We start from the raw sequence: 13,357 nt of genomic DNA, 5'->3' as shown, positions 1-13,357 counted from the left end.
CAGGGCGGCCGGTGCTCTTGAAAAGGGGGCGAGACACACACACACAGAGAGAGACACAGAGAGAGAGAGATAGAGAGAGGTGATCGGGCTAACCCACCGGCTCCGAAAAGCCGGAAGCAGCGAAGAAGTCTCCTTACCTTCAGCCAAAAGGCGCATCGCGTGAACAAAGGAAGGATCCAGGCTATCTTTCTCGGCCATCAGCTCGGGCAAATATTGCTCCTGCTCCATAGTCTGAGCGGCTGCACTTTGGAGGGGCTGCCCGGGTAACCCAAGAGGGGTGTGAGGAGGAGGAGGAAGAGGAAGAGGAAGAGGGAAGGGAATGGACTTGGCGGGGCGTGAAGCGTCGCCTCCTGCCTGCCCTCGCCCGCCTGCCTGCTGGACTTGGGATGCCTCTGCTGCCGCCCAGGCGCCGCGCCGCGTTCGGGGAGCCCAGCTCGGGGGGCACCGCGGGCGAAGGGGAGGCGACGCGTTCGCTTCAGCACCTCGGACAGCGCCTCCCCTCGGCCGCCGCCGCCTCCCTCCTGGCCTTTTTCCCTCCCCAGCCAGCGGCGCGCGCTCTCCCTTCCCCGGGCTGGGTGCGTGCGGTGCGCGCGTGCGGTGTGCGCCTCTCCCACCCGCCGCGGGCCACGGAGCGACAGTCTCGCACCCAAAGCCGCCTTAACTAGGGAGGTGGGGAGGAGGAAGAAGAAGTCTCCCTCTCTCTCTCTTTCAATCTCTCTTGTCTCCCCCGCCTACCCAGCCCCTCCCTCACCTCCGCATTGGTCATCGCGCGCTGAAAGGCGGGGATCGGCCGGGCAGCGCTGCCCTGGGATTGGCTCTGACCCTGTCTCGCCGCCTGAAAGGCAAGGGAGAGAGACTCCAGGCGGGAGAGGCGGGGAGGGGGTGGAATCCGTGGCCAAGGGAGAGAAGGCGAGGGCGCACGTGGGCCCCCTCGCCGGCTGAGGAGCCCGAGCAGCGCAAGGGGTGGCGCGACCTAGTCCCCCAGCGTCTGGGAGAACTGCAGGCGGGAGCCAGACGGAAAGCTTGGGGTTGGGGGGGGGGGGAGAGAAGGCGAGGAGCTGCTTCTGTGAGGTGCCCACGACGTCTGGCCGTGGAGGAAGCAGTTAGCCAAGTCGCTGCCTGTTTCACCTGTTTGCAGGGCTCTTTCCTTGCTTTCCGGCTCCGGGGGCTCCCCGCCACGTCGCTATACATGTTGCTGGTCAGATTACCAGAGAAAGTTGTCACCCTTGGAAAGGGGCAGGTTGTCCCCTTCATTCTGGAGCTTTAGTATTTTGCAGGGAAATCCCGCCTTCCTCCGATTTCATCCAGGCTTCGATGGCGGCTACGTGGTGGGAGTGGATGGGAATGGCTGGTTCCTCTCAGGGAGCGACTAGGGGAGACTTGTTGCTGCTTTAATTGATCAGTGGGTTCACCCCCTCTCTTTCATTTCCTTTTTGGAATCGCTCTTTCTAAGGAAGGCCATCTCTCTATTCCTGACAGTCTCCAGTTATAAAACCTACCTGGCGGGGGAGGGGGCAGAGGGAGGCAGGTTAGAGAGATGGCCCTCCCCGGAAAGTGGAGTGGAAAGTGTCCATTTTAAAACTAGAGTCTCGTCCTGACACAGTGTGTAAAGAGGAAGACACAATCAAATATTTTCCACCCTACTGAACAAGATACTTCATTCTAAAATGGAGACTAAAGGGTTGTCTGTGTCCAGCAAAATTACAGGCCTGAGTAGAATGGAGTGTATTAATGAGAATCCATAATGATCAGGTGTGTTAAAGCTGAGTCAGGATGACTCAGCAGTGCTGATGCAACTCATGGATGATGCAACTCAGGGGTGATGCAATGTGTGATCTGATTGGTCCTGTATATGTATATATGTGTTAATTGTACAGTCAGTTGTATCTTCTTCCTGCTTGAAGATCACTTCTACATGTTATGCTGCCAGACTGATGTAAATACTGCTGTAAATACACGTTGCTGAAATGCTGCTGGACTGCAAGTGAGTTATTTCTGGACTGCCTGGACCGCAAATTACTCTGCTAAAACTGCGATTTGCGTTAAGAAACGCTGACAGTCTGTGTGGGCTGATTGAAGAGGGCTGGATTGGATTAAACAGGGCTACTAGAGGTTGAGTTAAGGTCCGGTATGCCATTTGGTGTAACCCTTGAGGCATGGATCACACCAAATGGCAGATACACAGAATCAAAAACAGATCCTGATGATTTCATGATTTTTTACCTGATCCTAGACAAATCACCATCAAATCATGCATCCTATCGATGTCCACAGACTGCACCACAGAAATCATGGGTCCCTCAATGCAATGCTTTGCAGTGGCACAAAAACATGAATCTGAAGCATGGAGCCACATGATTTTTCTGCAGGATTGTCCACAGCCCATTGTCCATTCATAGGGACCATCAATGCCCACAGACTATAACAGAAATCATGGGTCCTCCTCAAGCTTTACAGTGGCACAAAGCAATGCAAGGCACAGATGATCATGGTTCCACATTATTTTTATGTAGGATCCTTCCGAAACCACTCTCCAATCTTAGGAACCGTCAGTGCACAAAGAATAAAACCCAGAAATTGTGGGTCCTTCAGCACAAAAACATGGATCTGACAACCCTAATGGATCCACGTGATTTTTAACTAGGATCTTCCTCAAACCACTGTCCCATCACAGACCTCATTTGTGCCTATAGATTACAAGACAGAAATCACGGGGTCCCCAATGCATGGTTTTGCAGTGGTTAAAAAAAAGGATTGTCTATACAGATTCTTATGGATCCACATGATTTTTATGCAGGAACATTCCCAAAACCACTGAACACCTGTCAGCTTCATCTGTGGGTACAGACAGAAGTCATGGACCCCTTAGGCTTTGCATTGGCACAAAAACATGAATCTGATACATGGATCTTCATGAATCCACATGATTTTTAACTAGGATCATCCTCAAACCACTCTCAATTCATGGAGGCCATCAGTGTCAATAAATTTCCACCCAGAAATCATGGGTCCCCCAGCCCGTGACTGCAGTGATGCAAAAATGTGGATTTAAAGCTCATGGATCCATGTGAGTTTTATATAGGATCATCCTCAAATCACTGTCCAGTCGTAGCGTTCACCTGTTCCTGGCAGATACCATAGAAACCACGGGCCTTCAGCATATGACTGCACTGGTGCATAAACAGCAATCCTCATGGTTTTAGATGGGTTTTATGCGACATCCTTTCCAAACCACTTTCCAGTCAGAGGCTCCATCAATGCCCACAAACTAAAACACACAAATCATGACTTTTTCAACTGATGGTTTTGCAGTGATGCAAAAACATAGATCCCAGGCATGGATCCACATATATCCACATTATTTTTATATTGCCTCATCCTCAAACTACATGGTCTTACACTAAAATCGTGTGGATTCATGAAGATCTGTGCTTCGGATTCATGGTTTTTGCATCACTGCAAAGCCATGAGCTATGGGATCCCATAATTTCTGTGGTGTATTCTGTGGGTGTAAATGGTGTGATCTCACAGTGGTTCAGGGAAGATTACATCTGAAAATCATATGAAATCATGTAGATCCTTGCCTCATATCCATGTTTTTGTGCCATTGCAGAGTCATGTGCCAAAGAATCTATGATTTCTGTATTGTAGTTTGTCAGCAGAGATGGGATCTATGAATTGATCTTGGTTTTGCAAGAATCCCACAAAACAATCATATGAAATCATGAGGATCCATTCTTGGTTTCATAGGTCCACCTTTTACTTTCTTCCCAATCCTTTGCACCCAAATGGTATACACACGTCAAGTGACCCTAATTGGTCCAGCTCCTTCCTTTTTGAATTTCCCATGAAGACAGCTACTTCACAATATGGGGATATTAAACACTTCCTCTGCTTCTCTGTGTATTTGCCTGCAATGGAATTAGCTTCAGGCAGGTCCTGGAATGAAGATTTCATTTTTCCCCCCTCTGGGTTTTTATAAGTTTTATAATGCTTTTTATAGCAATGCCTTAGTAGAGTGTTAAAAAAAACTTCCTGTGATCACATCAAAAAAAGTAGAAGCCCAAACAGGGACCCAGAAAGCTGCATGTTGGAATGTTTTGAAGGCAGGCTGGTGTATGGACTTTAGGAGTAGAACCATCCTGTTCCTGCACCAGATGAAACAGTGGCCTGCTTCTAGCTAAAGCAACAGAAATTGGCAGGAGGAGACAAGAAATAACCAATGTTACTTCAGGCTTCAACATATACTTGTGAAAAGTGTGTTCCACCTTTCTCTAAGGTGATGCTTTCTTGCTTTTCTAGGATGAATATATTGGTGTACGTATTATTTTTATTCATTCTCATACTTTATGAAATTTTTTCTTACTGAATCACTCTGTAGTTTAGATAGGCTTTCTGATGTGCTTCCCAGTCTACCTGTAAGGCTTTGATAATGAATTATCTGAATCAATGACAGCTTTAGTTATGGTATTCAAAGGCTGCCATACCACATTTCCCCTAGAAATAGTTCCATTCTGTTTTGCCACAAAAGACTGTCACAATGAGTTCATTTAACTAGAACTAGAAACATTGTAAACTGCCCTGGAATTTCTTTTTGATCAGTGAAATATTCCTTTCCAGCATTCCTACAAGAGGCCTCACTAGTATTTTTTTTTTTTTTTACTTTTCAGTGTTCAGGGTGATTTAGAATTCTTTCTCTTTCCATTCTTCACACCAGCAACATAGGTACCTGTCATTAACCTTCACCTACCTCACAGAGTGTCTGAGCTGAAATGTGTCTGGTTAACCCTTTTTTGTTGTTGTTGCTTAGGGAAGTACCATAGCAAACCCACCCTTTTGAGAGGCTCCAGGATTTTAAAGGATTCAAATATATATCTTTAGATTGACTGGAAGAACCATAGATGGAAATGTCATGACAGCCGGCTTGTGCCATTTTTAATGTTACAATGATATTCCCCCCCTTTCTCTCTTTTCTGCCATTTTCTCTTTCTGCCTTTTCTCCAGCAGTTAAGCAAGACTTTTCTTCCATTCCTTGGCTCCCTCCCTTGGTTTCATTTCATTTTTTAACTTGCTTGACCTCTTCTCCACCATGTTAAGAGTTTGGTGGATGCATCAATGGTAAATAGAAAAGTAAGAATTTCTCTGTTGGGTTTTGGTTAATTTGTTTCTCTAGGACCAGGGGTTTGGCACCAATTGAAATCTTCCCTGGAAGCTCTTGCAGCCCTGGTGCAAGGGAAAACACAGCAACACCCCCTTCCCTCATTTGTTAGATGTTTTAAAATCGGAGCGAGAAATCACAGGAAAAACATTCAATGTATCGGATCAAGTCTTGTTCCATCTGGATGGGGTGGGGGAAGAAACTACCAAAATTTCCTTTCCCAACAGTGTAGAATCCTGTACTTCCGTAGGAGTTTTTCCTCAACTTTATTGGAGATTTTTGTCTGTATGCAAACCTAATGAGAGGGCATCAGTAAGGATTGGACTCCATGAAGTTAGAGTCCATGGTCAAGCGGTTTGGGCAAGAAGTAAATGTGTGGCCACAAACACGGAGTAGCTGAGAAATGAAGCAGCAGTCAAAGAAAAAGAACAGCTGCTTAATTAGGATAAGCGCTCGCATAGCTGAGACTGGTTGCTAACACAGAGGAACCTATTCTCTTTACAGAGTGTGGTGGGCATTGGCTAACCTTTAAGATCAGCTGAATGTGTGTCCAGAATAGATAGTGATTTAACCTCTCCCTTTGCATGTCTAATATCCATTATTATTATGATTATGATTATTACCCCTGATGATTATTATTTTACTATAGTAAGAGGCAAAAGGTGGCACAATAGTTCTACATCCAATTATTATGTATGAGATGGGGAAACACATACCATGCATTTATTCATACACAACAATGTGTGTTCATCTTTCTCACCAACATGAGAAGTACATTTGCCAGGAACTCAAATGATTTTCTTGATAGTCCTCTTAGCCTTTGGAATTCCTTTCCAAGGAATGCTGGTGGGCCCCTTCTTTAATAGCATTTTGCCAGCAGGCAGCTACTCAAGAAAAAACAGGCAGTCAGTTCTTCAGCTCACAGAGTTGGAAGAGACCCCTATCTCCCCACTGTTTTAAACTGACTTGCTTTTATTGATTTACATATCTCTGTGTGTGGTGTGTGTGTTTATGCGTGCCGAAAACTACAGTATTCCAGAGTTCACACTGTTATATGTTATTAAACATGTACTGTATTGTTACTCACCACACTTAGTGCTGGGTAGAAAGATGAAAGATTTATATAAAACAAACATGAATGCATGAGTTAAGTACTCATCAAGTGTGTAAGATACATGTATAAAACAAACAGAGCAAATAAAAAAATTAGACTGGTGCAAAAGCTAGGGATTGAAAGTAATAGAGTAGAGATACAAATGGGAAATTGCAGACAGCTCTAGAAACACCTATTCCTAGTGATATACAGTATTTTATTCCCTATCTCATGGGATAGTTGAAAGCTCTGCCATCAAGAGATCATATAGGACAATGTAGAATGGTCAAGAGTGAAATGTGAGCTAATATCAATTAAAATAATAGATTCTGTTATATTAACAGATGCTCCAGACAATCACCACCCTCCAGTTAAATGAACTAATTGTGACAGTCTTTTGTTATAAAACAGAATGAAACTATTTCTAGGGAAAATGTGGTATGGCAGCCTTTGAATACCATAACTAAAGCTGTCATTGATTCAGATAATTCATTATCAAAGCCTTACAGGTAGACTGGGAAGCACATCAGAAAGTCTACCTAAATTATAGAGTGCTTTAGCAAGAATTTTTTTCATACGGTATGAGAATGAATAAAAATAATACGTATACCAATAAATTCATCATAGAAACACAAGAAAGCAACACCTTGGAGAAAGGTGGAACACACTTTTCACAACTGTATGTTTTCTTTGGTTATTTCTTGGTTTGGGGTTCATAACATAAGAACATAAGAGCCCTGCTGGATCAGGCCAAGGGCCTATCTAGTCCAGCGTCCTGTATCTCAAAGTGGCCCCATCAGATGCCTCCGGGAGCACACAAGACCACTAGATACTTGTCTCTTGATACCCCTTCCCCTGCATCTAGTATTTTAAACTTTGAGATTATACATCCCCATCATGGCTTGTAACCTGCGATGGACTTTTCCTCCAGGCATCTGTCCAATCCCCTTTTAAAGGCATCTAGGCTAGATGCCATCACCACATCCTGTGGCAAGGAGTTCCACAGATGAACAACATTATGTAACTGCAAATTACTTCTGGGCACTCCATTCATCAGTAATTTTAGACCCCAAAATGTTGAGTAAATTTTTGCTGTTTGGTGCATTCAGCACAATTCCTGTGCTGTAAAATTGTTAGAATTATCTATACATTACTCTGTTTTTGTGATAAAAGGCAGTACACAGGTGAATTTGAATTGAAGCAAGGTTCAGTATATTGCTAAATCAGGACTAAGTATTCCATTGAAAAAGAGTTATTGCAATAGTTACTTCTGAATATATTTTTGTTAAAAAAGCAGATCTTTCTCTGAACCAACTAAGAAGAAGACTAATGTTTTGTACAGAGACGTGTATGATGAGCTCCATGACATATTTTTGAGCCCAGGGAGTGTGAAATGCTTTTGGTCCAAGGTGGTAAATAGCTCCCCAGGTACTAATCTGCTTGCCTGGCTGATGTGGGGAGCACAGGGCCCTCTCCATACCCTCCACCTCCCCTCTCATCGCTAAAATTAGCAGCTACCCAGGCTTTGAGATTTCAGGGCTAAAATATGTCTAAGTCATGGGGAGGGTCATTGAGGCAAATGTACAAATTATTGCAGTAATTGGAAAATAGCAAAAAGTGCATAGGGAAAAAAGTCAGATATATGACAAAACAATATGCTGTAGATAAACAGATCAAAGGAAGCTGAAAAAGAAAGCTGTAAACTGACAAACAAGAGCAACTACAGAAATTTTCAAGAGTTAGGACAAGGACTTGAGAAAAAAGGATGAAGGCAGATGCAGCGTGAGGCATCGAAACCAAGGGCAAAAGGGGTGACAGATTTCAGAGATGGAGAACAGATCACATCTGCAGGCAGAGAGACAGAAGAGGAGAGACAGATACAAAGCATAAGGGAAGCTGGGGGAGGGGGAATTGGCTGCACCACAGCAAAAAGGAAGAATCTGCCCAAGCCACCACATTCTGCGGTAGAAGGAGCAGGAGAGAAAAGGGGGCAGCAGGTGTGTGACACAGCCTGATAACCTGTGCCATGTATTTTGTAATAGCAAGAAGGAGACATGTACAAGGTTGGATGGGTGGAATCGTAAACTACTATAAATTCGCTTAAAACAAAAAATGAGAAAGCAAGGCATGAACAGAACATAAAAGTGTTTGACAGATGTTGAGAAGGTCCTTGGAGCTGGATCGCATCTGTCTGATGAAGAAGATGCAGCGGAGGAAAGTGAAAAAGCAGAAACACTGCCCATGCCCGTGTTAGTAAGGATTGCTGAAAACTGAGAAGAAGAAAAAGAAACCACAACATGAAAGGCATTTCAGTCAGACTGGGAAACTGGCAAGGATGTTGAGAATGTCGGTAGAGACAAGATTTTGGTGCTCCCGTAACCTGGGCAGGGGCGAGCAGAGGTGATAACTAAAGAAGGCAACACAGTGATGTGGAAGGGAGAGAGGAGGAATAGCCTGTTGGCCCAAGGACAAGTGGCTGTTTCAGTTCCAGGGGCGCTCGGAAAAACAAATTGGGCAGCCTGCAGCTGAACAATAAGGTTCTTGTGCAAAGGAGAAAGCTGAGGATCAACAGATTTATAGGGCTGGAATGAGTCCAGCTGGCTCCTCATGCCACCTTCTTAGATTAGTAGTCTCCTATAGGAGACACAAGGTAGGCTTCAGCAGTATGTGGACCGAGAACTCCCAGAAGTACAAACTGGATTCCGAAGGGGCAGAGGAACTAGAGACTAAATTGCTAACATGCGCTGGATTATGGAGAAAGCCAGAGAGTTCCAGAAAAAATATCTACTTCTGCTTCATTGACTATGCAAAAGCCTTTGACTGTGTGGACCACAGCAAACTATGGCAAGTCCTTAAAGAAATGGACTTATCTATCTCCTGAGAAATCTATATATGGGACAGGAAGCAACAGTTAGAACTGGATACGGAACAACTGATTGGTTCAAAATTGGGAGAGGAGTACGACAAGGCTGTATATTGCCCCCTGGTTTATTTAACTTATATGCAGAATACATCATGCAAAAGGCTGGACTGGAGGAATCCCAAACCGGAATTAAGATTGCCGGAAGAAATATCAACAACCTCCTATATGCAGATGATACCACTCTGATGGCAGAAAGGGAGGAGAAATTAAAGAACCTTTTAATGAGGGTGAAAGAGGAGAGAGTAAAAAATGGTCTAAAACTCAACATCAAAAAAAACTAAGATCATGGCCACTGGTCCCATCACCTCCTGGCAAATAGAAGGGGAAGACATGGAGGCAGTGACAGATTTTATTTTCTTGGGCTCCATGATCACTGCAGATGGAGACAGCAGCCATGAAATTAAAAGACGCCTGCTTCTTGGGAGGAAAGTGATGACAAATCTTGACAGCATCTTAAAAAGCAGAGACATCACCTTGCCAACAAAAGTCCGAATAGTCAAAGCTATGGTTTTTCCTGTTGTGATGTATGGAAGTGAGAGCTGGACCATAAAGAAAGCAGACCGCTGAAGAATTGATGCCTTTGAATTGTGGTGCTGGAGGAGGCTTTTGAGAGTCCCCTGGACTGCAAGGAGAACAAACCTATCCATTCTAAAGGAAATCAACCCTGAGTGCTCACTGGAAGGACAGATCCTGAAGCTGAGGCTCCAATACTTTGTCCATCTCATGAGAAGAGAAGACTCCTTGGAAAAGACCTTGATGTTGGGAAAGTGTGATGGCAAGAGGAGAAGGGGACGACAGAGGATGAGATGGCTGGACAGTGTCTGCGAAGCAACCAACATGAATTTGACACAACTCCGGGAGGCAGTGGAAGATAGGAGGGCCTGGCGTGCTCTGGTCCATGGGGTCACGAAGAGTCAGACACGACTAAACGACTAAATGACGATGACAATAGGAGACTACAGTGGTGTCTCGCTAGACAGTTACCCTGCATGACAGTTTTTTCACTAGACATTGGCTTTTTGCGATCACTATAGCAATTCGCAGAACAGTGATTCCTATGGGGGAATTTTGCGGGACAATTTTTGGTCCCTGCTTCGCAAACTGATTTTCGCTAAACGACGATTTTGACAGCTCCCTCCGCGCTCGCAAACAGGTGTTTTCGGGACCTAAGCTTCGCAAGACAGTGATTTAAACATCTGATCAGCAGCTTTCCTATGGCCAATCTTCGTTAGACAACGGCGATTCTTCCCCATTGGAACACATTAAACAGGGTTCAATGCATTCCAATGGGGAAATGCTTTTCACTAGACAATGATTTCGCTAAACAGCAATTTCAGTGGAACAGATTATCATCATCTAGTGAGGAACCCTGGCAACGTACAGGAGGAGGGGACAAAAGCCAAGAGGAACTCTGATAATCTAAAGAAGGTGGAAGAAAAAAGCATGAAGGAAAATAATTTCAGGGAGTAAGGAGTTCCATTGCGCTAAATGGAGAGTTTAAATAGTAGTAGTAGTAGTAGTAGCAGCAGCAGCAGCAGCAGCAGCAGCAGCAGCAGCAGCAACAACAACAACAACAACAACAACAACAACAACAACAGAGCTACAAACACTCAATATTAGAAACATTAGATGTGCTAAGTTGATATTTAACAGATACTTGGGTTTTTGGTTAAAACTTGTATCTGTTATATAATACTTGTATAATACTTATATCTGTTATATAATTTTCATTGACTGTGCCTGGTATTTTTAACAACAGCAACAGTGCAGCTTGTCTAAGGTGACAAAGAGGGTTTATAGGACTTCATAATACATGTAACACAGCCAGAAAGGAGAAAGTTACTTTTAGGGACTATAACTCCAAGGCAAGGTAGTCTAAGAGCTGTTAACCAAAAATACTGTAGTGGCTTTCCCTATCTTTGTTTACATTAGTAAATTATCTAATGGTGAAACATTTGAAGCCCTTACCCTTTGCAGGAAACTACAAGCAATGAATGATAAGGCACAACATACAGTATACTGATACCACTTTGGCAACCCAGCTGGACACAAAATTGTGGCTTGCAGCATAAGCTTCCCATTAAGTTCAGAACATTTGCATGAATGCACTACCATCCTGAAAGCAGCCACGACTACAAAGACTTTAATAGGGGATGAACAAGGGAGAATTAAAATAATTGGCATTTCCCCTTTAAAAAAGGATGACATTTTGATTCTAAACTATGACAGGGTCTTGTGTCTTTGCACTTCCTATTTCTAATTATGTTTGACTGAAATCTGTATGCCTACTGTAAATGTAGAGAAATTCTTAAAAGGAGGGCATGCTGTTCTAAATTTCATAGGTGTTTGTGATAACGATGGTTAGGCATCCTTCTCCAGAGACTATGGTATCGTGCTTTGTAGACGACTTGGAGCGGCGTCTAGTGTGGCTGAGGAGGCCACATGTCATAATGATAAGACCAAGATAAATAGAGCTAACTGAAAAGCAAACCTTTTAGGTTAGTCAGTTGAATGAGTTAGTAGTAGCATTGCTGTGCCCTTAAAACAACTTTTTGCTGTTTTTCTCAATTTATGATTTTTGCATATATGGCATCCACTTTTCTATCCTTACCTGCCCATGTAAAAGAACATGGGTTTTTTCCTTGCACAGTTGATCCACGGGGGAAAAAAAGAAAAGAAGGAAGAAGGCAAAGAAAACTGAGAGCTGCCAGTAAGTTCATTAAGGTTGCTGAGATTTAATGGTGCACAGAGTTAATTTGACAGATCCAAAAACACCCTCTCAGATCAATAACAGATTTGCCCCATACCTAGAACACTGATAACTGCTTCCTTTTTGACTAGGAAGTTTGAGCTGGAAAATGTAACAAAGCATTTAGCTACTGTTGTTACTAGAGATAATAGTACCAAAGTCTTTAAATAATCCATTAATAGGACAACTGGATGGGTTTCAAGCGTCAAACAGGAAGGTACAAGATGGTATAGATAACAGAGGTTTTATATAGAATTAGTGTTGACACAGAGATGTCTACGGGACAGTAATTGGATTGTGTGTGAATAGCCTTAGGTCCAGGTTTTGATTGCTCATGACTGCAGCCTCAAAATTAAAAAGCTCTATCTTTTGTTACCACAAATTGGAATTGATTATGTTCTCTGCAAATTCAGTTCATATCTTTCTCAGCCACACATGTACATTCTGCTGCATATGTATGCCAGTATTTTAAGAATATTATTTTAGGTACCAGATTTGTTGCAAGCTTCAATCCTCTGCGTTTTAAAATAATTTATAACCATAGATTGAAATATAATCATATGATTCACTGCATATGTAGCACCCCTTCTTCTAAACTACCCTCATTATTATTAAATTAGATTTGGAATGAAATATATTTTTCACAGAATTAATGGCACAAACAGAATTGACGCATTAGATCCCTAACTTCCAGTTGTTTACAGCGGGCTAATTTAATATGTCACTTATTTTTCACCATCAGCTACATGACTAAATCAATAGGGATAATTTTAGCATCAGGAAACTGTTCTTAAGTTCATTTAGATCGTTGTAATTCTGGCTGCCTGGCTGTTTAAGGCAATGGCTGAAATCCCGTTGTTCAGTTACACAAATGACATCACTTTTAGAGGCTCATTGCCATGAATTCTCAACGTATCACAATTTGCTTTCAAAAGTCATGTTGTTTGTGTTGACTCCATAACAGATTTAAGACAGTGTATTATAAATGGATAGTCACCTGAGTCTGTTTTTAATGGGCCTATTGGCATAGCAGATGTTTGTTCTGGATTTGGATAGCCAAGTAAGTGTGAAAAATATCCATTCTTATTAGATGTACATCTGTAGGGTGTCACTTAAAGGTTTCCCCCACTGTTCCCCCCCCCCCGATTTGTTCTTTAAACTTGACAAGTGACACAGATTTTTTTCCCTGGGTTTATCCATCTGTAAGTACAAAATGCAAGCTGGAGATGGTGCCAAACTTGGTAATCTTCAGTTTTGAATTATGAACTGTGAGTGTCAGGAACATGGGCTCAAATACAAGCCAAGCATGAAAAATCTCTTGCGTTCTTCTCTGGTTAAAATTTAAATCTGAGCCAGAGATGAACTTCACTTTTCTCGTCCTTCCAGTTCACTCTTTTCCCCAGCCCTGCCCCAGTCACTTCCTTACACTGCCAT

General features: G+C 43.1%; 1 protein-coding gene across 20 annotated transcripts in view; it reads right to left on the bottom strand.

Annotated features, from left to right (window-relative positions):
- Positions 1-723, bottom strand: part of KHDRBS2 (KH RNA binding domain containing, signal transduction associated 2) — a 520,773-nt gene extending 520,050 nt beyond the window's left edge. For 18 of the 20 annotated variants that reach the window (XR_012087305.2, XR_012087311.2, XR_012087310.2 and 15 more), the window contains exon 1: positions 138-721. Coding sequence is in view for 2 of the 20 variants with exons in the window: in XM_020781813.3 (XP_020637472.3) it covers positions 138-228 (91 nt within the window). In the remaining 18 variants the exon portion in view is untranslated. Of the gene's footprint in view, positions 1-137 lie in introns of all 20 variants that reach the window. The other 2 variants (XR_012087317.2, XM_073000222.2) reach the window with 2 other exon arrangements.
- Positions 724-13,357: the final 12,634 nt, after the last annotated feature.

Source organism: Pogona vitticeps, chromosome 1 (assembly GCF_051106095.1).
Source record: "Pogona vitticeps strain Pit_001003342236 chromosome 1, PviZW2.1, whole genome shotgun sequence".
NCBI lineage: Eukaryota > Metazoa > Chordata > Lepidosauria > Squamata > Agamidae > Pogona > Pogona vitticeps.
This window is presented reverse-complemented; position numbering and strand designations above follow the sequence as displayed.